The sequence below is a fragment of the Amphibalanus amphitrite genome, unplaced genomic scaffold, assembly GCF_019059575.1.
Source record: "Amphibalanus amphitrite isolate SeventyFive unplaced genomic scaffold, NRLGWU_Aamphi_draft 000818F_arrow, whole genome shotgun sequence".
In the NCBI taxonomy this organism is placed as follows: domain Eukaryota; kingdom Metazoa; phylum Arthropoda; class Thecostraca; order Balanomorpha; family Balanidae; genus Amphibalanus; species Amphibalanus amphitrite.
The window spans coordinates 134,694-160,730 of NW_024882312.1; the positions used below are offsets into that span (position 1 = coordinate 134,694).

The 26,037-nt window shown below is 53.7% G+C and overlaps 2 protein-coding genes across 3 annotated transcripts in view; one reads left to right on the forward strand and one right to left on the reverse strand.

Annotated features, from left to right (window-relative positions):
* The first annotated feature begins 263 nt into the window (after window positions 1–263).
* On the forward strand, window positions 264–12,373 carry LOC122366589 (probable ATP-dependent RNA helicase DDX43). The gene is made up of 10 exons (XM_043338995.1): window positions 264–287; window positions 1,838–2,326; window positions 2,603–3,333; window positions 3,678–3,811; window positions 5,992–6,124; window positions 6,479–6,629; window positions 8,672–8,765; window positions 9,232–9,379; window positions 9,717–9,879; window positions 12,034–12,373. Exons 2-10 carry the CDS (start codon window positions 1,850–1,852, stop codon window positions 12,196–12,198), a joined length of 2,196 nt encoding a protein of 731 aa, XP_043194930.1. The 5' UTR covers window positions 264–287; window positions 1,838–1,849; the 3' UTR covers window positions 12,199–12,373.
* A 1,317-nt stretch (window positions 12,374–13,690) lies between these two features.
* Window positions 13,691–26,037, reverse strand: part of LOC122366592 — a 96,056-nt gene continuing 83,709 nt past the window's right edge. Inside the window, exon 3 of one of the 2 annotated variants that reach the window (XM_043339008.1) lies at window positions 13,691–16,294. In XM_043339008.1, the coding sequence (XP_043194943.1) occupies window positions 14,282–16,003 (1,722 nt within the window). In that variant the 5' untranslated portion in view covers window positions 16,004–16,294 and the 3' untranslated portion in view covers window positions 13,691–14,281. The remainder of the gene's footprint in view (window positions 16,295–26,037) is intronic. The other variant, XM_043339009.1, reaches the window with a different exon arrangement.

Here is a 26,037-nt window from a genome sequence, read left to right on the forward strand (position 1 = left end):
AAAATAGCTGTTTTGTTATACAGCCTGGAAATGTTATCTGATAAGATGTTTAAATTACTTTTCTGTCATTAATAGCCTCGAAAAAACATCAATGTTGTCCTAGGTCCTAGTCACACTTTTTGGTATATAGAATAAAAGCCCATTAAAGTAACAAACGCCAACTCAGTGCACATTTTGTATTGACGTCAGCAAATTTACTGAAAAGATACTAAGCCTCATACAGCTCGTGAAGCTGTTCCATGCGTCGCATTTGTCGACCAGCATCGAGGGCCGACCGTCGTGGCGGGGTAAATTGAAATAGGAATTCAAATTGAAATAAGAGCTTTTTCCAATTGGTATATTATCTTTTTAATTTTTGAATAAGTTTCTGGGAGGATTAAGCTTCGGACAAGCGTTTCCGGTTAACAGGATTAATGAGTCATTTAAATGAAGGGTGCCAAAGCTAGAGGGCCTGCAGACATTCTGATGCACACTGACTCAGACTCCACTCAATTTTAAGATTTGCAATGAAGCATTAGTTTTATTTTCAATGAATAATTGCAGCGGTTTTTATTTATTCGATAAAGCTAAAGCGACGCTAGCATTAGGGTCCATTGGTCTCCAATCTCCATTTTCGCTGTTTGGTTTCTGTTTGATGAATTCAGTTCCGTGTTTCATGTCATTAAGTTTGTCTCAATTCTTGTCACAAACACACTGCTTGTAGGTACCTGATTGGTGATCGCTTCTGCGTTGCGGTGCAGTGATCGCTTCTGTCACACTCTGTCACTCAAATCTATAAGTGAATTGAATCTCAATTGGTAGAGAAGATGTCACCTCAGATTAGATGGTATATGTCAAGTTTAGGTCCTAACTACAATTGTGGCGCTTTTGATACAAATATGAAACAGCAAAAATTTTAGGTTTTAGGTTAGGTTAGGTTGTAGGTTTGTAGGTTTTAGGTTGTAGGTAGGTAGGTTTGTAGGTTAGGTTAGGTTAGGGTAGGTTTGTAGGTGGTAGGTTGGTAGGTTATAGGTAAGTAGGTAAGGTTAGGTCAGGTTTGATTATGTTTTTTTTCTTTTATTTGCAAGACATATGAGTATCATTTTTGGATTCAGAATGTCAAATAATGTAAAAATATGAAAAATTTATCAATGAAATCTTCTTAGGACTTAAACTTGACATTTACTGATTAGATCATACTTTTGCACCCTATGCTCAAAACTGAATAAAAACCACACCATACATAATACATATTGTCTCCAAACCATACATCAACCTAGAAAATTGTTTGAAACATCATTAAATGCAAAAAATCAGGCACACTTCAAGCTGAAATAATGGGACCTAATCTAACCTGACCCTTACCTAACCTTACCTGACTCAATGTGTGGTTGGCTGTAACTTATAAATCTTTTATGTAAAGAGTATTGTAAATATAAATATATGGTCTCATTTTCGACCTTTGAAGGATGTGCTCTTTCTTTTCCTGTTTTTGTTTTGTGCGTTTTCATTTTTGAAATGGTGGAATTGGAGGAACTCACCTCACCCCATGATTCAGAACCTGAAAATGTTGACAATTCTTATTTTTAATATCATGTAACTGATGACCTGCTGAACAAAATTTAGATGAGCTGAAATCTGAATGATATTGCCTGCACAATCATCCTGGAAGGTCACTCATGGCCATAATGTATCTTATCTTTTGTTGGTTTAAGTTAAGCTCATGCCTTTGGCTGTTGTTCTTGTTTTATCATGCCTAGCACTTTGTTTTACTGTTACATCGGTATGCTATATAGTATATACCCTGCAGTGTCTACTGCCTGGTACCTAATCATATCCCTGAATGTTTCTTTTGCAGGACTTCAGCACCATGGACGACGACTGGGATGCTGAAGTTTCCAATGGTCCTGTCCAGCAGGCTCCCCAGTATCAGCCGCCAGCAGGTCCCCAGGTCTGGGTGGGTCGGGGCCGCGGTCAGGCCTGGGCACCTAAAGAGGCAGCTCCGGCATGGGGAGCACAGAACTCGGGACAAAGCTGGGGCGATCAGAACTCCAACCAGAGCTGGGGCGCCCAGAACTCCGGCCAGAGCTGGGGAGCTCCGAATGGCGCCCAGGACGCCGGCGGTTGGCGCGGCCGGGGCGGCGGCAGAGGCGGTCGGGGCGGCGGCGGCCGCAGTGACGCGCCCAACTGGCGCGGCGGAGGTGGCGGCGGGGACGGGGGCGGCCGGCCGCCGCCGCAGCCGACCGGTCTCCACATGATGGTGAACTCCTCGGATGTGAGCCGCATCATCGGACGGGCCGGCTCCAACATCCGCGAACTGGAAAACAACTCCGGAGCCAAGATCAGGGTAAGTTCAACTTGTGCCTTACGGAGCAGACAGTCCGTGTAGCCTCGTCAGCGTCTCACTGCGTAACTGGACCGTTAGTTTTGCCAAGATACGAAACTGTCTATCGATTCCTTAAATGATTTATTTTTTCCTCGTTCTTTCGTGGGTAGATTTTTCAGTTTTTTTTTTTACGATGGTCTTTGTCTATTTGCCGATCTTGTACCTTGATACATATTCCCCCCAACGACAACATATGATGGTTCCCGTCTGATTCCCCCCCCCCCCATCCCATCTCAGGTCGTAAGGGACGCCGGCGGCCCTCACGAGGCGCGTGTCGACTTCAGCGGCGACCCAGAGTGCCAGGAGCGTGCCAAGCTTCTCGTCGAGCAGTTTCTCATCGACTTCGACGCCAACCCGCGCCCGGCCGGTCGTCGGCCTGGCCGCAGTCCGTCGCCGGTACCTCGCAAACCGTACTCTGGTGACACTTTGCTCCTTGGCGGCCCAGCGGCGCCGCCGGCTCCCACGTTCAGCCTGAAGCTGGCCCTGGAGATGCAGGCTGAGGGCGACAAAGAGCGCTGGAGCAAGCTGCCGCCGCTGCTCAAGGATTTCTACGAGGAGGATCCGACGGTGGCTACCATGCCTGAGGATGAGGTGGCTCAGCTGCGCGCTGAGATGAACGACGTCCACGTGAGCTGCGACGAGGGTGCCAAGAACGTGCGTTTCCTGAACCCGGTGAGCACGTTCGACCAGGCGTTCGCCCCGTACCCGGAGATTCTGGACGAACTGAAGCGCGTGGGTTTCGAGAAGCCGACGCCGATCCAGTCGCAGGGTTGGCCGGTGCTGCTCTCCGGCCAGGATCTGATCGGCATCGCTCAGACGGGCTCCGGGAAGACGCTGGCCTTCCTGCTGCCGGCGCTGATCCACACGGATCGGCAGCCGGTGCCCCGCGAGGACCGCGGCGGTCCCAACGTGCTCGTCCTGGCGCCCACCCGCGAGCTGGCGCTCCAAACCGAGCGGGAGGTGCAGCGGTAAGCCAACTGATGGGGGAGGGGCGCACTTCGGCATTCGCTGACTGGTTGGGAGCTGTCTCATGAGTACTGATCTTGAATTTTGCTAGATTTAGTGCATTTCATGATACGATGCAGTACAATGTCACTTAAACGTTATATTCATGGTTCGAATTTTCTTGCAACTTTGATATATTTGTATGCTTGAGCTAGTTACTTTGATTGATAATCGTTTATCTGAAATTCGTCAAAAGTCCCTCGCAGTGAGCGTAGGCTTTCCTCGACCGCCTGTCAATATTATACTATTCAGTTTAAGTCAGTTTACACTATATTAGCTTATGCTGACGGCCGCCGCCCTTTGCCAGGTACAACTACAAGGGTATCCGCAGCGTGTGTGTGTACGGCGGCGGCGACCGGCGACAACAGGTCAAGGCCGTCTGCAAGGGAGTCGAGATCATCATCGCCACACCGGGACGTCTGAACGACCTGGTACAGGCCGGTACGTCGCTGCGCCGCGGCCCGCGTCTGGGGTTTCGTCTGGGGTGTCAGTACTCTAAGAGTAGTTGCCGTGCTACCAAGCCTTTGCTCTGTGTTTGCGATTTATAGATGATCTGAAACTTGAAAGGTTCAGTTTCCCTCAATCCACACTGTGTTCTGACCTATTTTGCTTGATTCGCCCGTGACTCCTGTCTCTCCGAGGTGTCCAACTTATTTGCGGCTCACCTCTCAGGTTTTATCGACGTGACATTTCCCCGCTTTCCTGTCATCAGTCTGCGCTAACGGCCATGTCTGCCCTCTGATTTCACGGTCGCAGCGTCCTGCCCTCGGTTTTAAAGGGACTATCTCACCTTTAACCCGCGCGGGGCTGGGGTCTCCAGCCGAACGCGCGGGGCTGGGGGGGGGGGGGGGGTAAATTTTACCCCCCCTGTTATCTCCCGAACTAATGGTCCGATTTGGAAAATTCAAACGCCAATCGAAAGCTCTCACATGTACTTAATTTAAAGTTTGAGGTCAAGGTCAAGGTCAGGTCAAGGGTACAAATTGCAAGTTTCTACAGTATCGGCCTTGCACCGTAGTTGCCGAAGAATGGAGTCATGGACTGAGACTGATCGCCCAAAACGTGTTCTTAGGCTACCAAGACAATATTCGTTGCATACAATATCATTCAGAGGTCAAGGTCAAGGTCAGGTCAGGTCAGGTCAGGTCACCAAAAAACAAAATATAGAAAAGGGCATGTGCGACACATGTTTTATGGGTCTTTTTACTCATAGAATTCAATAGGCACACTCAATAAGTGATATGGACCACCTCTGGATGAATTTCAGGTCGAGGTCAGGTCAAGGTCAGGTCAAGTGAGGTCAAATTTTGAAGTTGGTTGTTAAGGCTTAAAAAGGTGTCTATCTGATGCAGTTTTTCACGGCGAATCGAATGGCGCTATTTTTGTTTCCGTACGAGGTCTAGAACTTCCAAAAAAGTCATTTTTCAAAAATTTTGTGTGTCGTGACGTCATAAAATTTTAAATAACTCCCACATTTTTGAACCGATTCTTCTAAAATTTGGTATGTAGGTGCACATAGACTGCTTCTCTTACATATATTCCGGTTTTTTCGATAGACTCAAAATTTTGGATTTTATAATGATTTTCCCAAAAAAGTCAGTTTTTTGAAAAAATTTAGGCCAAAATCCAAAATTTTCAAAAAACCGAGATAGCCATTTGATAGACAAAGTAAAATTACGTATAACCTTTTTTGTTACGTCTTGATTCCTTTAAAAATGAAGATGTTAGCGGCGTTTGAACTTTTGCCGTTTTTGAGGCGAAAATGGCGAACATGACGTCACTAAAACGTCAATTTCTCAAAAATTTTCCGACGGATTTCGCTCAAATTTTCAGGGAACGTGTCAAATTGATGTAAGAAAGGGTACTGAAAGTTTGGCGGCGCTGCGCGCCGCCGTTTTTGAGATATCGCAAAAATTCGCGAGGGGGGGTAAAATTTACCCCCCCCCCCAGCCCCGCGCGGGTTAACATGGGGTTTGAGTTGAGATAGCCAAGTTTGCTGCGAGGTTCAGAAACCACTATCTATCTAGGCCCTATCTTCAACATGGAGCGACCGTTAGTGTGACGTCACCTCGTTTAGTCATTCTGATTTAAATGGGTTTGTTCGTTGAAAAATCGCTTAAAACTTGGTCTGAACTTTGTTGTGGTGCCTACAGCGTAAAAAGAATCAGCTTTATGACAGTAATGTGGCCTGGGGAAGGAGGTAATTTTGGGCTGTGACGTCACATATTTGAAAGTTTGTGCTTGGAATATGGGAAGCCTAAGATGTTTAATGAAAAATAAATGCCAGAACCGTGTTCCTGGTCATCCAATCTATAAAGTCGGGCACAATTTAACTGGTTTTAACAACATTTTAGAAGGTGGGATAGTCCCTTTAACTAGCATGACTTTGGTGCCGTCCTTGGATCTCACTAATGCTGCCTCCTTTTGCCCTCTGGTTTCACTGACGTTGAGTTAGTCTACCCTCGAGTTTCACTTATATGACGTGCGTGCCTTCAGTTACGTTTCACTGACGCTACGTTCTACCGTCAGGTTTCACTGACGTGGCGTTCTACCCTCAGGTTTCACTCATATGACGTGCATGCCTTCAGTTACGTTTCACTGACGTGGCGTTCTACCGTCAGGTTTCATCGACGTCAGCTCGGTGACGTACCTGGTTCTGGACGAGGCCGACCGCATGCTCGACATGGGCTTCGAGCCAGAGATCCGGAAGGTGCTGCTGGACATTCGGCCCGACCGACAGACCGTCATGACCAGGTGAGTCGGCAGAGGGTGAGCGTTTCCACAGCGCGGTCGCTTTGGGGGAGGGCTGAAAGTTGCTCAATACGTAGGATGGCTGGCGTTGAAAACGAATGGTCGTGACAGGGCCTTGGTTGTGGCGCTCAACCGATTGATTCGCGATCTTTCACCCAGCATTGGTTGACTTTGACTTTCGTGAGGAATTCGTGATCGGGTGAGCTGATAAATCCTTGAATTTGAAGCTTGAACTGAGTTGGTAAATTTCTACCTCTGACCTGACCTTGCCCCCATAGACGCAACTCCTCTCCGCTTCTTTCGTGCTCCCCACGTGTTTTTGCTAGCCGCCTGTGACACGTGTTTCGTGCTGCGCAGCGCCACGTGGCCGATCGACGTGCGCCGAATCGCCGACAAATACATGTCGTCGCCAATCCACGTGGTGGTGGGCACACTGGACCTGAGAGCGTGCCGCACCGTCGAGCAGGTCGTGCTCTTCTGCAGAGACGAGGAGGAAAAGAAAGAGCGGGTGAGTGCGGGGTGCTCGATGCTCATCCCTTTCCTCCACTCAGAGGATCGGGCGTAGAGTTGCAAAATTTCCCTACCGCACTACCGGCATGCCGGTAATTTTTCACTACCGCAGGTTTTTCCGTGGTATTTGGCATGTCCTGCCGGTAGCATGCCGGTATTTTTGATTTTGCATAAAAAATCAGCATATGATTTAAACTTTGGACACTAAGAGGCTATTGAATGTAATAACAGCAATCTTAGCCACTGCAAAATACATTTTGTGGTAGAAGTTCCATTGCTAAGGGTAATTGTACACATGAACCTCAGCACTTAACAGCTCTGCTTTGGCTCTAATAAGAATTGTCAAGAATCTACTGTGGTCTATCAAAGGAAGAATACTCATTCATGTTGCAAAAGCACAACCAATTAGTAAGTCTAATGGTAGGTAATAGGTATAATACAATAAAATAAATTAATGTTAATGGCAACATTCCCTAGGCAAAAGGCAGAATCAAAACAACACAAAACACATTGTTTGGAAACTGGCCTTGAGTCCTGAGATGTGGTCTGAGATACTCTACAAAGAATTTGACACTGAAAATCCAGCTGAAAAGGCAGGTGTTAGGAAGCCCTGAGCCTAACTTTGGTCCCAAAATGAAATGAAAATGAATTAAACTGGCATTTTGTTTTATCTTTACAAGAAAACACAACATGCAGACGAAATGAATACAAAGTGGCGCAATATGATCAGCTGATCAAGCAACCAAGGATTGACTTCTAAGATCCTCTGTCCCCTAAAAAAAGGATGTAAGCTGATGACGTAATATTTATTCATATGCCCTTTTGGTCGAATTACTCAAGAGAAGTGGATTTTCTTGTAGTGAATAACACTCACAGTTTCGATTTTATTGGAATTTTTTATCGTGTTGGATGATTTTTATCAATAAAATCATTCAGGAGGCAGTAGTTTGCAGTCCTAAAACTTTTTTTTGCAGTGTTTTAATCAGCTGGTTAAAAACTGTGTTATGGCGCATCTGTTTCGAAATCCTTTATAACCTCGTGTTTGTTCCCACGTTTGAGATGGGAGAGGATATTATATCGTTTTTATACATATTATTTGGGGACTTCTCAGGACAAGTGAGCTATTGACACATATTTTTACATGATTCGTATCTTACTCACGAGCCAACAAGCCATGGCGGATAGGAAAAAGCAGATGTTGATCTCGCTTCCTCAGTTAGGAACATGGCCAAATCTGTAGTTTTTTATATTGTGATTTATGACTAGCTATAGTTCGTTTTAGGGTAATGTGGAGAATAAGAACGCTTGTGGTAAATGTGATTGCTGCTCACTGTACAGTCTCCAGAAACACATTTCAGTAATTCAAGTTCTTTTTGGCCTTGCTTTTTTGATGAATGTGTTAATATTTTTTGTAGGCAATACCTCTTTGATTACAGGTGATATTTTAACAGCTGTTAACTGGAATTGAGTTTCAAAATTGTAGTATTTGTGGGGCCAACTCAGTCAAAATCAGGCTGCTGGAGTTTTGACTGGACAATGGGTGGCTGCTGGGTGGGGCGGTTACTGAAATTGCCAAAATGTGGCATCTCATGTAGGGGTAAGCCAGAATCAAGAATGCAGGTTTTTTAGTATGCCGGTAATTTGGCGGTGTTTTTGCTTGGGGCGTGGTAACATGCCGGTATCCCAGAAAATTTTTGTGGGGCGGGGCGGTGCCGGTAGCAGCCCATTGGGAAAACTTTGCAACTCTAATCGGGCGGTTATTGTTCAAACACCCTGGCTTGACGGTAAAGCTACATAACTCAGCTGAAGTAATATCGGCGGAACACAAAAATCATAACCAGAGATGTATTTTCGGCTTGTTTGCTGTTGTTTCACTGCCATTCTCTGCCTGCCAGAATCGTATGGATGCACAATTTGCTGCGTTATCTGTAGGTTCTACTATTCATTTACCTATGCTTTATTTACAATTAGTGTTTGATCTGCTCTGTGTTCTTTAGTGCGTTTATGCAGCACATCATAATCTAACGCGCCTTTTCACAGCTGGACGAGTACCTGTACAATATGGGCCCCGAGGAGAAGATCATCGTGTTCTTCGGACGGAAGGCCAAGGCCAGCCAGCTGTCCATCGACTACGGTCAGTATAACCCGGTAGATGTGCGGGCCAGGCGCGCTAAACCGGCTGGCAGTGATGGGAATTCGGATTAGACATACAGGATCTTTTTTTCTTCCTTTTTATGCATTTTCAAGTTATGTATTTTGTTAATTCGGGTGTTGACTGTAGCCAGATCTGCGTTTATTCTCCGGTGTCCACGCTCCATAGTCCATATCCTGTCATTGACCGTCATTTAAATTTTGATAACTCTAACCTATCCGTCTACCTGGTCACTCGTCGAAAACGGATCCCAATATTTTAGTCCACGTCCATTCCCCTTCCCCCCCCCCATAAACCTCGTTCCACCCCCTCCCCTCCTCAACAACCCTAATCACCCGTCTAAAACCCGCTCCCACTACTACTACCCCTGATCCAGTCCGACAAGCTAATTCCCCTGGGCTGGTCCGACTGTATTATAACCCAGCTCTGCCGCCGCCCCTGCCTCCAGGTGTGAATGGCATCGACCTACAGTCGATCCACGGCGACCGGCCTCAGGAGGAGCGCGAAATCGCCATCGAAGACATGCAGACCGGATCGTGCCGCGTGCTGTTCGCCACAGACGTGGCGTCGCGCGGCATCGACATCCCGGATGTCACGTACGTAACTGAGAGGGGTGTGTCACGCAGTCGAAATAAGAGTGACACGGAGTTGTATTAATAAGTGTCACAAGGAGTTACGGCTAGACGGGGAGCGTTATGGTCGATGTTGTTCGGTGGAGGCGGTTGTGATGGTTGTAATGTTTATAGTTTCGCACAGGATGTGTTCCATTATCTGCGGCCTGGTGGAGGCTAGCGTGCGCTATGAGCGATAAGTCATGTGCTAGCATTTAGATCACAAGCTAGTTAGGTGTCATGGGTATTCGGATGTCATGGTAGGTATATCTCTTATCCAGACAACAGACTGGTGACATTCGACCACTTCCCCTCTCGGCAGACTCATCATCAACTTCGACTTCCCCCGTGAGATCGAGGACTACGTACACCGGGTGGGCCGGACAGGCCGCGCCGGCAAGTCGGGACGCGCCGTCACCCTGATGGTGCGCGAGGATTGGAGGCACGCTGCCGAGCTCATCGACATCCTGCAGAAAAACCAGGCGGTGAGCGACCCAGCACGAGATGGTGCAGTTGGAGGGAAGATTCAGATTCAGATTCAGATTTATTCAAAAGAAGTCCACTCACCATGGCTTTTCACTCTTTCACGTCAGTTACAAGTACAAAAAGGACGAATTTAGGCCACATTCACGTTCCACACGCATACCACTCATACATCAACTCACTCCGATCATCACTGAGGATCGACAGATCCGACGACCGCTCTGACAGCTCTACGGAACCCGGGCTCACAGGGATCTGCCCCTATACCGTTGAGCAGTGTCACGCCACGGTAACACATTCTCCGCCTACCGGATTCAGTGCGTATGTTGGGGCGGCTGAATAGATCGGCTTGTCTCGTTCTGTAGGTGTGCCTTTGGCTCGATCTCGGTCCAATAGTTCCACATAGGTACTCAGGCTGCTGGGTCACGATGACACTCGCCAGCGCACACGCGGTGTGGTAGTCGATCAGCTGCTCTACCTTGAGCCAACGGAGCCGCTGTATCTCACCGCTAATATGGTCGAAACGGCGCTTCCCTGTCACTACACGGGCACAGAAGTTGACAATCTTCTGTACACGGTCGCGCTGGGTGACTCCGCATGAGCCGTAGACGGATAGGCAGTATCGAACCACGGACAGGACGAGTGCCTCAACAATCACCTTCAGCGTCTGTTTTGGCATGACATGGCGCGCATGAGATAACCCTATCAATATGCCTGTACACTTTCTTGTGATGTATGTCACATGTGTCTCAAAGCTGAGGTGGCGATCAATGAACACACCGAGGTTTTTAACCTCTCTCGAGTCGGCTATAACATTGCCACAGAAGCGAACAACAACAGGCGGCAGCGTACGGAGCTTCGCGGGTGTTCCCAGCACAACCATCTGTGTCTTCTTGGTGTTCAACTTCATCCCGTTGTGACAGAACCAGTTGTACACATAGCTGAGTGCGTGTTCCATGCTGCTGATGATTCTCTGGATGTCACGCTTGCTGCCGGATACTAATAGCTGCGTATCGTCGGCATATTGTACAGTAGTGACGTCACTCGGCAGTCCAAGGCTCAAATCATTCGCAAACAGCATGTACATGATACAGCTAAGTGCACCGCCCTGGAACACACCGATGGTATTCTCCCTAGTACTAGATAGCTGATGCCGTCCCCCAATAGAGCTCACGCGGACTTGCTGGGTATGGCCGTACAAATAGCTTCGGAACCAGTCCGTATCAATGCCGTACAGGGTGAGCTTCGCTAACAGTGTGGCATGCGGCACAACATCGAAACATTTCGATAGATCGAGCAAAACTAGCACAGATATTTCGCCTCTATCCATGGCACAGAGTACTCGATCGGTAACGACGTGGAGTGCTGTCTCGGTCGACCGACACTTGCGATAACCGTGCTGGGCGTCCGCGAGAAGTGCATGCTGCTCTAAATAACCGGACAACTGACACTGGACTACGCGTCCTACTATCTTCATAATGGCCGGCAGCAGCGAAATAGGCCTCGTATCAGAAGGGTCGGCAGAGATTTTACCCTTTGGGATAGGAGTAACAAGTGCGTGTTTCCAACCACTAGGGACACAGCCGGATGAAAGACTGGAGTTAACTACATCAAGCAACGTGTGACTCAGTCCGGTGAAACACCTCTGCAACATGTGCACACTTATACCGTCGAGTCCGGTCGAGCTGGACGGCTTCATGCTCATCAGTGCAGAGTACAGTTCATCCATGCTAACTGGCCCGACACGGAAACTGCATGTTAGCACTCTGGGTAGCACTGTAGTTACAGGCGTCGCGGGCGCAGGTACGCTGGCAGAAGTGCTTGGACCGACAGTTACGTAATAGAAGGGTTTGGTGCGGCGGTCTCGTGGGTACTCACCACTCACGGTCAGTTTTATGGCCGAGTACTATGAAATATAGGGCATGTTTGTTCGTGAAATAGTGTCACAATGTTCGTGAGTCACGAGTTACGAGCGTTTGGTCCTGCACGACGAGTCAACAAAAATAAACAGACGGGCTCCCAGGTGCAATTGTTATATCGATCAATAACTGTGTTTAACAGCCCGGGAGCCGGTGGTGTGTTCAGCTCGATCTCACTGCGCTCGTTGTCTCGCTGCTCTCTGCCGGACCGCGCTGACGCCCTGTATCCGTCCTCAGGAGGTACCCGAGTGGCTGCAGGGCATGGCCGACCGGTTCGGCCGCATGAAGGAGCGCCGAGAGGCCGAGGGCGGCGGCGACCGGCGCGGGCGCGGCGGGTTCGGCGGCCGCTCCGGTGGAGGCCGGTCGGGCGGCAGGGACCGGCGCGGCGGCGGCATGTTCTAGGCGGCGCCGCGAGCGAGCCGGGCTTTCATAATAGGCCGATCTTGAATTCCACGCGCAGGGATTGGGAGAATGCTCGTGATGGTGTGTACAATGAGATTCGATTGTTTTTTATTACATGTGATGAGCGTTCCTATGTGAGCCTCGCAAGCCAAGAATACATGTTACTTGTTTTTTACTCTGTGCCATGCGTGCTTGACGGGGGTGGCCAATGGAATATCGATAGGTACTACATAATTACAGACCGGATAGGTTATCTCACAGTAAGGGTGGTGTTCTGAATGTTCCTACGCCACCATCTCGCATTGTGGCTGCTAGTCAGAGATGAGAATAGTCATTTCCTCTCGTCGTCCCCGGTTCTATGAAGGACTCCCGCCTTAGAAGGGGTTTGTAGTCTCCTCGTCAGGGGTCATTTTATAGCCAGGACGGCGTAGGTGCGCTTGACTCACAAGGGCACGAATGGAACCATTAATTTATCGTGGCCGCTCTGCGCTATGGGTCACGATCACGACTGACCCGGGCGACATTTCACGGGGCCGCCCAGGTCGACATTTGACGTATGTAGCCGACTGAAGTGAGACATACTGTACTGTGACATGAGCACATGGACCGATCGCACGGTAGCCCGTTGGGAAGGATTGCTGACGATCACGAGCGGGCTCGTTATGTGAGGTCAGGTCACGGCAGGGGTGTTATTGGCTACCTGATTCGGTGCATGGGTCGACCACGACCGCCGAGTTACAACAGGGTCATGGTAGTACCGTACGCCCGAGACGCATCACGTCAAAGATTCTGATCGGTATCCTGAACACGGATACCCTATTCTCGATTTTCGGAACCTGTGACATAATTAGGTCAATTTTGAAACCTTCAGCAATCACTTAACTATTTCATGCGATTCATTTATTATGTTCGCAGTCGCATTACACGTGCTTATTGAGTGCTTGATAGTTCACCAACAACCAGACGTTATAGGCGTAAAGGTACGCATACGCATCGCATATACGCATCCTGAAAGTTTCACAAGTTCAGAAAGCCATAACAGAGAGTATCGTAAAGTCGGCAAGTAGGTACTGACGTCTTTTTCGATCAACTCCCTGATTGGGGCACTGCGCTGTCTAAAAGCAAATTACCTGTCTCTGTGATCTACCAAAGTAGTATTGAGAAGAAAAAATAGCCATGGGTCTTCCTTTTTCTCTTGCTGGTAACGTAATCTGTTTTCTTATTGAAGTATTTGACATGGAATCTATTGGGATCCAACAAGAACGATTTACCGGGTGTTTTTCGATCTCGTGTATGTGGCGGATCATTGTAGGCACTCATTTGTGCCCACTGGAATCAGATACCAGTCCCCTGTCCTGTTTGCTTGCCGGAGTCGAGAAACGCGTAGCCGGTGGGGTCACCCATAACTATTGGTCCTGTTTTGATATTGTCTCACGAGTCGTCTTCTGCCGTCGAGCAGCTGTATTGCATCCCCGCATAGCACATACACCACTGTTCTGTTGACGCAATTTATTGATCCGGTACCAAACTGCCATGACACGAGACTGCACAAAACCTTTGGTACGATGACAGAATCCGCAAGGAAGGGGCGAAGAGCGGTACCGGGAGGTCACCGGAAGGACGGGCCCGTGGGACGCCAGTGGTGATAAGAATTAAGATTAGAGCGCAACCCGTTTAGGAATGCGCTTATACGCATTTATATAAAATGGAACTACTCCACTGTGAATTAATGGCAAGTCAAAGTGCCATTCCCATGGTGGAAGTGTACACTAATTTTCAAGGGGTGATTTTTGTCAACCTATTTAGCCACACTAAATACACGCGCCAACCAGCGCATAGAGTTACACGGCTGTTCTAATAACATCTCGCTCAGGTGTTTGCCCCGCCCCTGTTTCACGGCACGCTGCTACTTGGTAATACCAGGGAGCGGCGCTCGGTTTTCATGGGAACGTAAGCAGCAAATTTTCCAACTTCGCTTACGTTTCCATGGAAATCGAGCTCCGATACCCAGTAGCAGCGGAGGTAGCGGCGTGCCGAGAAAAGGGCCCCGGTGTTTCTTGGGGCACCGATACGGAGTCCCCGCTCACGGGCAGGCCGGACAGCCGCCCTCGGGAGCCTCCAGGCGGTTCCCAAACACGGCCAGATCGGCCAGCTCCAGCGTGAGCTCCGGTCCGCGCCGGATGATCCGCACATACCGGCCGGTGACGGGCTCGTCACAGCGCAGCAGCCGGGCGTACAAGGCGGCCACAAACGGCTGGGCGCGCAGCACGCAGCGCGCCGAGTGGCGCTCGTCGAACAGCCGCCGGTCGCTGCCAACGCGCACCTCCGTGTCGCGCCCGACGGCGGCGCCGGACGCCAACAGCACGCTGGTCACCTGCACGGGGCCGCCCAGGTCGACGGTCCAGGTGAGCGGCGGTCCGTCGGTCAGGGTCATACTGGCCGCGCTGAGGAGGTCACCGTCGTTACCGTTGGCGGCCGCAGAGCCGGGCGACACCATGCTCATCCAGCTCAACTTGCCCAGAGCCAGGTTATCGCCCATGTACTGACAAAGCACCATGAAGGGCAGGTGGCACTCCACGTCGTTCAGAAACACGCCATCTCTAGAGGTGGTGACGCAGTCCTCGTTGTTGGCATTATTGGGCTCGATGGCTCCCCATCCAACAGAAGGCGCGTCTTCTCCGTCGCTGGTAACAAATGTACCCTCCACCAGCAAGTCATCCAGTCCGACATAGGACGGCTCCATCGTGCTAAATATTTCCGGCCAGGCAGCGTTCAGGTCATTGAGATGAGTCTGTGACACGCCTGGATACACAATGGCATTGTTGGCGAAACAGGTATGAGCCGCCTCCAGTCCCGTGGTGATGCCCACTCGGATCACTTGCTGGTCTTGCACGAGCCGGGCCGAGGCCGGGACCACGCCGTCAGGCCGCGGAAACTGCCAAACGAACGACAGCTCGTCGCCACCCGAACCGGCATCGGAGACGATGCCCTGAGCGTAGAGCAGGCAGCGGCCGTCGGAAGGCGAAAAGTCGCACGCCATGCAGGTCGTGTTGTCGGCGCACAGTCGCTTGCATTCGTCGACGTCGGCAGTGGCGGCCTCAGCCGTGGGTTCGGCCGAGAGCCGACCGTTGCCCACCGGCAGAAACCCGCCCGTCTTGGCGCACCGGTCTCCGTCGAGCTGGAACGGCGGGCGGCAGCGGCAGACGCCCGACAGACAGGCGCCGCCGGGCGTCACCGACCAGCACTCAGAGCCGAGCGTACACGGCTCGCCGAGCCGGCGGGCGCCGCCGCGCGCGTGCCAGTGCCACAGCGCCGCGCTCGGCTCCAGCCTCTCGGGCAGCGGCAGGACGTCGGTCAGCAGGCACAGGCCGGTGTCGAGGCTGTAGCCGTAGCCGAGGCAGGCCGGGTCGGCGCCGCAGAAGGCGCGGCACTCGCAGCCGCCGGCCGGCCGCGTCTCCAGCACGCTCGGCATCACGCCGTTCGCCGGATCCAGAGGCTGGAACGAAAAGAACGCCGGCGAGGCGCCGTTCGAGCGCGCCCCGCCGGTGGCCGTCAGAATCAGCAGCGGAAACAACATGGCACCGTTGTCGCCCAGCCGCGCCCCCAGCAGCGACTGAGCCCGCCGTCCACCACAACAGCCATCAGCCGCTGCGTGCCTTTGGGCATTGCACGGTAGATGTTGGTAGGAACGGCGGTGTATCGGGTGAATACTACGACTCGGTCTCAGTCTTAACCAGCAGTCACGGCATCGCCTCACGCTATTGCGCTGTTTCTTTAGCGAAGCAGGTCGTAATGCTGGCACCATAATTATTGTTTGGCTACTAAATAACAAATCTCTATTGTACCCAGTTACCGATCACATTCAAGGTAATGACTGCCAGAACCAGTTAAATACAACTACTTAGCTATTGAACCGGAGACCGGAGTCGTGGTCGCTGTTTGGGGTCCGGCCTCGAACGGTCACCGCGCACAGCGTGAGTCCTTACACGCTCACGTCCAATGGTGAACTCTGTATGATGACGTGGTCTACGGCAAGGACGCTGAGACGCATGATGCTCGCCTCCAAGCAGCGCTGAACCGCATGAAAGAAGTGGGCCTGAAACTCAACAGAGAGAAGTGCAAGTCAAGAATCGCTTGAGTTCCTTGGTCATGAGATAAGTAGACACGGAGTCAATACTCGTATCTCAGGCAAGAAAGTCGCCGCAGTGGAGTCGCTGCAAGCTCCAACAACAAGAAACAGTTCCAGTCAGCTCTCGGGATGATAAACAACCTAATCCGATTCATTCCAGGAGCCCAGACGATCCTGGCGCCACTGAACGTGCTGCTGAAGGACACGACAGCGTGGTGCTGGGATCAGAAACAAGAAGAGGCATTCACCCAGATCAAGAAGATGATCGTAGCGTGTCCCGTCCTGGCCTTCTTCGACGTGGACCTGCCGACCGTAGTGGCCGCCAACAGCAGCCACTACGGCCTGGGTGCCGTGCTCATGCAAGAGCATGGAAAAACGATGAAGCCAGTTGCATTCTGCTCCGGGATGCTGACTCCTACAGAACAAAGGTGGGCACAGATCGAGAAAGAGTGTCTGGCATCCGTGTGGGCAAGTGAAAAACTCCATTCATTTATATGCGGGCTGCAGTCATTCCGGCTACAAACAGACCACAAGCCACTCGTCCCTCTGATCAACCTGCACGAAACGCCACTCCGCTGCTCATGCGCCAGATGAGATACTCGCCAGTGGCAGAGCACGTTCCAGGACGTTTCCTGATGTTGTGGGACAGTGAGAGCAGCACTGCATCGTGAGACTGGGAGCAGACTGGGAGCAGCTCTGTTCCTCGGTTGCCCGCCTGATTCGTGGCGCAACCTGAGCGGCCCGCCGAGAAACAATCGTTAGGGCCTACCCGCCAGGCAGCGCTGCGCTCTCTGTGTGGGACTCTGTGTCCGTGCGGTCGCGTCTGTGTGAGCACCGTGCCATATTTAGCCTGAGTTTAGAAATCTACGTTTATCCAGCTACCAAGCGTTTTTAGAAGAAGCCGAATCGCTCGGACGAACTCAGGGCAGCAACATTCAGCGGTGGGATTGACCCGTTCGGAAGAATTCTGTGTGCGATCTTCTGCAGCGGAACGCCGACGGAAGCGGAAGCGGGAGCCATCTTGCAAGTTGTGAGAAACAAGAAACAGTGATTTGGTGATTCAGTTTTTGGCGCCCACTCCGGACTCGGGATCGATTACCGGGGGGATGACGTCGGAGCCGCGCCGTCTACGGTCCGGCGCGGCGATGGCCGAGTCGGGGGCCGGGTCGGAGCCGGACGCCGCCGCCGTCGACGTGGACCGGCTGGTGGACGCCGTCGTCGGCGGCAGGCATCGGGGCGGAGGCGGCTGCTCCAGTCGTCAAGGAGGAGGAGCCGGAGGTGGTAGAAGATGCGCCTACTTCTCCGTCACGGGCACAGCGGCAGCTGTGGCTGGCGGAGCTCCGCCGACAGCTGGGTGCTCCCGCCGCGACATTCGGCACCCGCGAGCAGGAGGAGGTCAGAGGTCTCCTGATCATCGGGGAAGGCGGCGGCCCGCCCCCGGACCATTCCCACTGGTTCTGGGGCCGTGTGCGGCTCTTCCTGATTGTCGCCCACGAGCGGCCGTGCGCGACGCTCGGTCGTCCGACATGGAGCGGCTGGGTGGGTATTCACCTGAGCCGAGATGTCGTCCAGCCGCCGGCCGCCGCGCGGCCTCAGCCGCCCCCGCCGCCGCCGCCGGCCTCTGCACCGGCCTCCAGGTGGCGTGGGCGCCCGTCCCGTCCGTCCGGCCTGCGAGTGCCGCCCAGGGGCGCCGCGCCGCCGGCCGCGTCGCGACGTTAGAATTCGGACGGCGCTGCGGGCGGTGGGGACGACGGTCTCGGCTCCCCTCTCCGGTCTCCTGCCGCCCGCAGACTCTCCGGCTCTGCCCACTGCTGGAGAGAGTACCTCGGCTGCCCTGCTGGGGTGTGGCGCCGCGGCCACAGATGGCGCTGCTGGTGGAGGTTCGTGCGGCGTCGACCTGGGGCTGCTGCCGCCGTCGTCGCCGTTGTTGCTGGTGCCGCCGCTGCCGCCGCTGCCGCCGAGCAAGGTGGCAGCACTGCTTCTACTCAAGACAGTAGGGATCGTAGAAACAGTAGACAGTCAGCTGAAAAAGTAAACAATCATGGCGCCGCCCATGGACGGAGATGCGGCCGGTGCCGGGGGCCGTCAGGTCCAGGTCGGAGGGACTGCTGGAGGTGGTGTGGTGATGGGCGTGCCTCAGTTTTACGCGCCGAACATTCCGATCCCTGTTTTTGACTACATAGAACCCGGTCCGTTTAGCAATCAGTTTCGGCGGTACGTGCGTGTGCTGAATTTGACCAATGTTCATGTGCACGACCAGTTGTGCTACGTGCTGGGGTCCAGTGCCAGGGCCAGGTGGCTCGCAGACCTGGTGGAGAGGGCTGTGGTGCCGACAGACTGTGTGGACTCTGCAGAGGTGGTGCGCCGGGTGGAGGTTGCTGTGCTGCAGGCCCTTCAGCCCGAGGTCTTGAAGAGTCAGCTGCTTCAGGGACTGGAGTTGAAGACCCTAAAGCCAGGACAGACGCCCAGAGACTTTGTTGAAGAAGTGCACGCACAGCTGATTGCAGTGATGCCTGAACTGACTCAGGAGAGTGTGAATCGGCTGTTGATTCCCCACACAGTGGAGGGTGCCCCAGTTGAGTGGCGCCAGAGGCTCCTGGAGGCTAACTACACCAGCGTGGACGAGCTCATCCACAAGATGACGCTGCTCCAGTCTGTGAGGGACCAGACAAGTGCTGCCAGGCGGGTGGCTGATGTTCGGCGAACCGGCCAGACCAGCGGCGTTGCTACTCTTGCAACAAGGTGGGACACATCGCCAGGGACTGCAGAACCAGACAAGGAGCTGGAGAGCAGACTTCGAGATGCTCCAAGTGTACGCTGCGGGGCCATGATGCTGGCTCCTGCCGTACTCAGTGCCGCAAGTGTCGTCAGACGGGTCACATTCAGGCGAACTGCCCAGAACACAGCAGCCAGCAGCGCCGAGTGGTGGTAGGCAAAAGCGTCCTCCTGGAAGTGAAAGTAAACGGTAAACAGACAGTGGGTGTTCTGGACAGTGGAGCAGAACAGACGCTAGTGAGTGGACAACTAGCTCAAGAAGCAGCATGGATGGTGACACCAAGCCACAGAAAGATTAAGGGTGTCAACAGTGGTCCAAGTGAGGTGAAAGGCTCAGTCCAAGTGGATGTGGTCGTAGAAGGAGGGGTGGTGAACCTCCAAGTGCTGGTAGCAGACATCCATGAGCCAGTCATTCTCGGAACTGATTTTCTCAGAGCAGCTGCAGTGACAGTAGACTTCAGTCGCGGGGTGGTGTCTGTGTGGGGACGCGCCATGCCTGAAATCTCAACTGTGTGCCGCTGTGTGGTCAGCGACAGCTTGCGAGAGCCAGAGGAGCTGTACATGGAAGAGGAGATGATCTGTCCAGGTGACAAGAAGAGGACAGAGGTGTACAACTTGGAGCACCTGAACCCAGTGGAGCAGAAAGCTGTACAAGAGGAGCTGGACAAGTATGATGTGTTCAGTACGGACGGAGCTCTGGGTGCTGTGACTGTGGTAGAGCACCGCATCGACCTCAAGGAAGAGCCTCGTCAGAAGAAGCCGTACCCAGTTCCTCCTGCACTGAGACCAGTCGTCGAGCAGCAGATAGAAGACATGCTGCAAAAGGGAGTGATCCGTGAGTGCTCCAGTCCCTACGCCACCCCCCGTGCTACTGGTGCAGAAGAAGGGAAGTGACCAGAGGGCGCCGCCACTGCCACAGAGCACGAGACCGAGACTGACCCGCCGCAGGTCGCGGAGGCCCCACAGCCAGCGAAGCCCAACGTCGTGCCACTCCGCGAGACTCAACAAGTGACCCGCTCAGGCCGGGTGTCGCAGCCCCTCACAGTCTCGACTTGTAAACCAGTCCAGAGATAGGGGGTCGCTATGGGTGTTGTATACCTATAACATGTATACCATGAGTCCCCTTTGCTGAATTTCTGAGAGACTTCAGGGAGATGTGTAAAATGTGTACAAGTGAACTCGTTCCAATTTGACGGACGCGCAGTGCGTAACCTTGAGCGGGAGCGCGTCCACGTTGTTGTTAGTTGTCGCTGTAGTGTTTCCTATTGCAGTAGTTTAGCGCCTTTCCAAGGCCATCACGTGACTCTATTTTGGGAAAAATACAGTCTACGTTCCACCTGGCTATTGTCTACATCAGATAACACTTCGCGTTTCACAAACACTACATTTTGGCGACTAGCACGAGATAAGTGCGGACTTAAGTGAATCGCGTGTCGCGAATATCTGTGTAACCTTTTTTGTGTTTCGGCCCGCGGTACGGCCATGAGCCGCGACAGTGGACCGCCCCTACCCGCGCCGTTTTTGCCCTGTGGTGCGCCTGCGTTATTCGTTATTCGTTGCCTCATCCCTTAGGATGATGTAACAACCACGTGTGTCGCCGGCCGGCACGGGAGTCACCGGGCCGGCGCAAACCGATTCGCGCGCCGACTTGTTGTGACGTCGCCCCCCCCCCCCCGGTGCTGGGGGCGGCCCAGGGCGCGCCAGTGAACCTTGCACCCTTTCACGAGGCGACCGCGTGTCTGCAGCCTGCAATGCAGCAGTCTGCTGACCAATCCGCGCTCGATCCGCCGCCACGTTGTCTCCGAGTGTTTCTGCGCATGTCTGGGGCCCGGCCCGCTGCGTCGGGCCGCGCGCTCCTCCGACATTCTAGGCCGAGCTCTTGACCCGAGCAGACGCGTCACGTCTGGTTCCGTTAGGCCCGTTCTGTTCGGGACTTAGAACTTTTAGATTAGGCAGGGCATACTTGGCAAACTTGGATTCCATTCTCGTCTTTTCGTTACTCCACTGCATGATTCGTTGTTTCGGTTTTTGCCTTCGTTTTGGAACTTAAAATATAACAACCCGCTCTTCGTAATCGTGGAACGTTTCAGGTTCCGACAGCGAGCCCAGGCCTGCAGCAGACTTTATTGCTGCTCTGCGCGGCCTGGCTCGTACCTGCCAGTTCGGTCCAATGGAGTTGGAAATCATCCGGGACGTGGTGGTTGAGAAGACCGGACCCCTCCTCCGGCCTGTCACCGGCACAAGTGGTCTTCGGCCGGCCCATCCGGGACCTCCTCCCCGGGCACCCCACACCCAGGTGTTTGACAGTCCGGTCACTCACCCTGTATGGCGAGAGACGTGGGCGCAGCAGGAAGAAGCGCTGAGACTGCGATTCGCTAGACAACTGGACGACCTCGACGCCCACACACGCGCCTTGCCAGCACTGACGCCGGGCGACACGGTCCGCCTGCAGAATCAGACTGGCCCCCACGGCAAACGGTGGGACAGAACCGGCGTGGTAGTAGACGTCAAACCTCATGACCAGTACTTCGTCAAGGTACACGGGTCCGGCCGTGTGACGCTGCGGAACCGCCAATTTCTCCGGCACATACAGGGACTGGCCGGTCCTGCCTGCGCTCCGACGTCACCGCCAGCTTCCCCACCTGCCGCCACACCTCCCTGTGTTCCAACGCCACCGTCGGCTCCCCCACCTGCCGCCGCATCTCCCTGCGCTCCGACGTCACCGTCAGCTGCCCGACCTGCCGCCGCATCTTCCCCGCCCCCCCCCCATCCACCACCTCTCCGCGGGCGACGACCAGGCGACAGCGTCTCGCACTCCCGTGATTCCCCCTGCCGACAACTGGGACGCCTCCCGCAACGTCGAGCAGGCGACGCCACATGTCGGTCACTCGCCCGTATCCGCCGACGACCCGCCTGTGTTGCCGCCCCGGCAGCGACGTCGTCCAGCGTACCTGGATGACTACGAATGTATGTGAGCTGTGAACCATGCCTGTAGGTGGATCATGCTTTGTATCTTTCGTTGAGTTTTCGGATAGAAAACTGGAGGGAATGCAGAGTGGTATGTGTTATCTCTCATCTGTATGGTAATGCCAACCTATCTCTGTTTCAGATATGAGCCCGGAACATTCGTGACTGTACTGTTGTCTTTCTATAATACAAGTCAAGAGCTCACGAATGTCGTATTGATCAGTGTGGAGTTTAGCCCCTCTAGCTCACGGCTCTACGGCTTCGGCCAGCAGCCATTCTCAGTCCTGGGAACGCTGCCTGCTAAGGTGGTCTACAATAACCAGGCAGTGTCAACAAGCTTCGACCTGGTCGACACCAGCAAGACAGAAACCATCACAGGTATGGACCTGCTGCAGGCTCTGGGTGTCACCCTCCACCCAGCCTCACACAGCGTCTACACGGTGGCAGGCTCAGCCCCGTCAGAGCTGCCTGCCATCGAGGGCTACGTCCACCGGATCAAACTGAAGCCGGACGCAGTACCAACTGCCTACAAGCTGCGCCGTCTGCCCCACTCCGTGCGAGAGGAGGTCTCAGCAGAACTCAACAGCGTGCTGGAGGCAGGAATCATCGAGAGGATCGACTCCTCCCAGTGGATCAGCCCGCTGACTGTCTCAAGAAAGAAGGACGGCAGAATCAGGGTCTGCGTGGATGTCGCGACCGGGGGGTACTGTGCGTTTGTTGCCTAGCAACGAAATTGTTGTCATATTTTTGTGCTTAGAAAATTAAGGAAAAAGGGGGCTTTTTGAGGAGAAAACTGATTGAAACGGGGTCATTAATTATAGCTTATTCTGAAACAGATTGGGCCGGGCCGCAGGGTGCCGGCGGCGGCAGCGGCGATGATGGTGGCGGCGGTTGGAGGCCTGGCGGCAGAGGCGGCGGCAGAGGCGGAACTAGAGGCAGAGGTGGAGCCTGGGGAGGCCGGGGCGGCGGGGGCGGCGGGGCTACCACTCTGGCCCCGACCGACTTTCCGTCCCTGCCGCCCCCGGCTACACCGAGAGGAGGACGAGGAGGCGACGGCGGCGGTGGGGGTAGGGTGCGCGGCGGCGGGGGTGGGGTGCGCGGCGGCGGGGGTGGGGGTGGGGATGGAGACGGACTCGCGGCGGGGGGGGGGGGCGGCGGGCCATCAGGCTCGCGTGGTGTACCTGGGCGACAGTCACGGCAGGCCTTTCGCCCAGTGCCCGCCGGCCCACCCCACCACAGGGGGAGGGGGGTGGAGGGCGGTTATGTAGCCTCGGGTGGGAGGACGGGTGTGGCTGCCGCCGAGGATTGCCGGCCAATTCTGTCGGCTTTCCTCCGGCGGCAGCTGGGCCCCTCCCCCGGGGCTGGGGATCCCGCCCCCGACGTAATCGTGGTGTCGCTCGGGGAGGAATGCTCTCACCCCCCGGGGCGACACCACACAGTGCCCTACCCGACGCCCCCGCTGTATCGATATGTTGAGTCGCCTATATCAATATGTTGTGAGTCGCTTATATCGATATGTTGTGGGTCGCCGTTTGTATCGATATCAACGTGTGGGCCAATAAAGGCGTGACGTGTTACTTGCCGGCACGGCACGGAGCACGAAACATGGCGCAGCCTGTGGTGAACTTGCGGTTTTGATTTCTTATTTTTGGTGGGTTAAAAGCAACTTGAAGAAGGGTAAGAAAGCGAGAAGAAGCAAGACAACATCAAGCAGTGATGTCTGGATTTACCCCACCAGAACAGTTTGATTTTACGTCACCAGAGCATTGGCCTCTGTGGCGCGACCGCTTCAGACGATATCGCCAGGCGTCAAAGCTAAATCTCGATGAGGAGGAAACCCAGGTCAGTGCACTTGTTTATGCAATGGGGCCAGAGGCTGAACATATTATTTTGAGCATAGAAGCTTTCCCTCACAACAATTTTGAAGCCGCTGTGCGCTGTTTTCATGGGTACTTTACCCCAAAGAGAAATGTGATTGCTGAGAGGCATGCTTTTGAGATTAGAACACAAGGCGCTTCCGTGTCGAACGAAAGCTACATTAGATCAGTGCATTGCCTTGCCGAACACTGCCAGTTTGCTGACAAAAAATGAAAGGATCAGAGACCGTCTCATAGCAGAAATGAAAGATAAAAATATGTCCAAGCAGATTCAGTTACGAGCTCTGGATTCAGATGTGACAGGCAGAGGATCACTACTCTCCACAACATGCAGGTATTGTGGAAGGAGGAGGCATACCAGTCCGCAGCAATGTCCAGCCAAACACCCGCCATGGCTGCGGCGGTGGCCCAGAACGTCGCCATGGCTGATCACGTGCCTGCTGATGTTCGGCGCCCCGGAGGTCACCGTCATTCTCAGGACGTTGGTCCCGCGGGCCCAGCTGTCGGACGCCCTGCGAGGCGTGGCGGCGGACTTCGGTCCCCGCTGCGTCCTGCTGGACGTCGAACGGCTGCTGAACGCTGAGAGTTCGGAGCCCGATAGCTGGCGCCGCCGCGTCACCTCTCACGGCCTCCTGGGTGGTGCGTTGGTGCAGGTCTTGGAGGTTGGCCCCGGCGACGCCTGGTCTCTCTCTCTCCCTGTCTCAGGATTTCCCGAGGCTGGGAGTGAAGGATTTCGGCGCCGACAGAGTCCACCTCCATAGCGAGCAGGGAGTCCGTACGCAGTGCGGACCAGGTATGGCTGGACGTTGGGAGGATTGAGAAGCGGTCCACAGCCATCATCGAGTGTAAGGGTGTGCAGGACGTCGGTGAAGAATGATCAGGAGCTTTATGCCCTCGGAGCGGCCCGCCGAAATTGTGGAACGGACCAGGATACGGGACGCCGTGAAGGAAGCCGCAAGGCATGCGGCTTCCGGCGTCATGGTCCTCGGCCCCGTGCCGCGTACGAGGCGCGACCCAGCTACTACGTGGGAGATGACAGCGGCGTTTCGAACGCTGGACCGGTTACTGTGCGCCCTCGTCAGGGACGAGTTGGCCGACCAGCCCGTGATCTACACCACACTGGGCAAATCCACGTGCATCCGACGGGCGAGGCGGCGGTCCGGAGGAGGCGAGGGCGCAGCCCGGCGGAACCATCCGTCCGACTATCCCGTCGACCCGTCCCTTACGAAAGGGACCCCATCCATATGATTGCGGGAGGCTATCGGGCCATCAGGGACCGGTTCCCGAAAGGGGTCGTCGTCAGGGCGGCTGGGTGAGCGGCCGTGCTCCTCTGGACTGTGTGTAAGGGGGGAGGGCGTTGGGAAGCGACGCACGGTCGCCCGGCCGCCGCGCCCGACGGCAGGCGCCCATCCTGCAGCTCTTCCGCGCGGTGGTGATCTCAATGTCCCAATAATTTTTGGACGCCTTGCCGACCACGAAGAGCCTCAATCAAGACATTCTAAAAAAAAAAAAATATCATAGATCCAATGCCATTGTCTGACGAAGAAGAAACCAGACCGTCTGAACTGAAGGAAACTGGAAGAATAGAACCAAGCAGCGATAGAAGGGTGTCAAAGAGATCTGGGTAATCGGTCATGTGCCAAACACTGACGTGGTGGCACTCGCCATGTCTCTGCGATGGAGAAACACCACACTGTAAAGTACTGACAGCATCCAAAACCCGCCGTCAGGTTCTCTTACGGTTCGCTCAGAAAAGGCTAAACCTCGTCAACCATGGTCAGGCTGCAAGCACAGATGAATTTACTCTTACAGGCTTTTGGTGAAGCAGAAAGAGTCCGCAAAGATCGCCGCAACACAGAGAACTACAAAAGAAATAAGAAGAGTTCATGTAATCAATGGTGGACGAACAACAGATCCCCATCTCTACTCATCAATTTAAAATATTATTATGTGGTGTCGCGCCATCTGTGTGCTGTGCAAACAGACAGGCGTTAGCATGGACGCTGTTGATGGCGCGCGAGTCGCCAGCTGTAGCGGTCAGAGTAGATTCATAACACGTGTCGTAGCCACTGTGAATGACGTGGGCGGAAG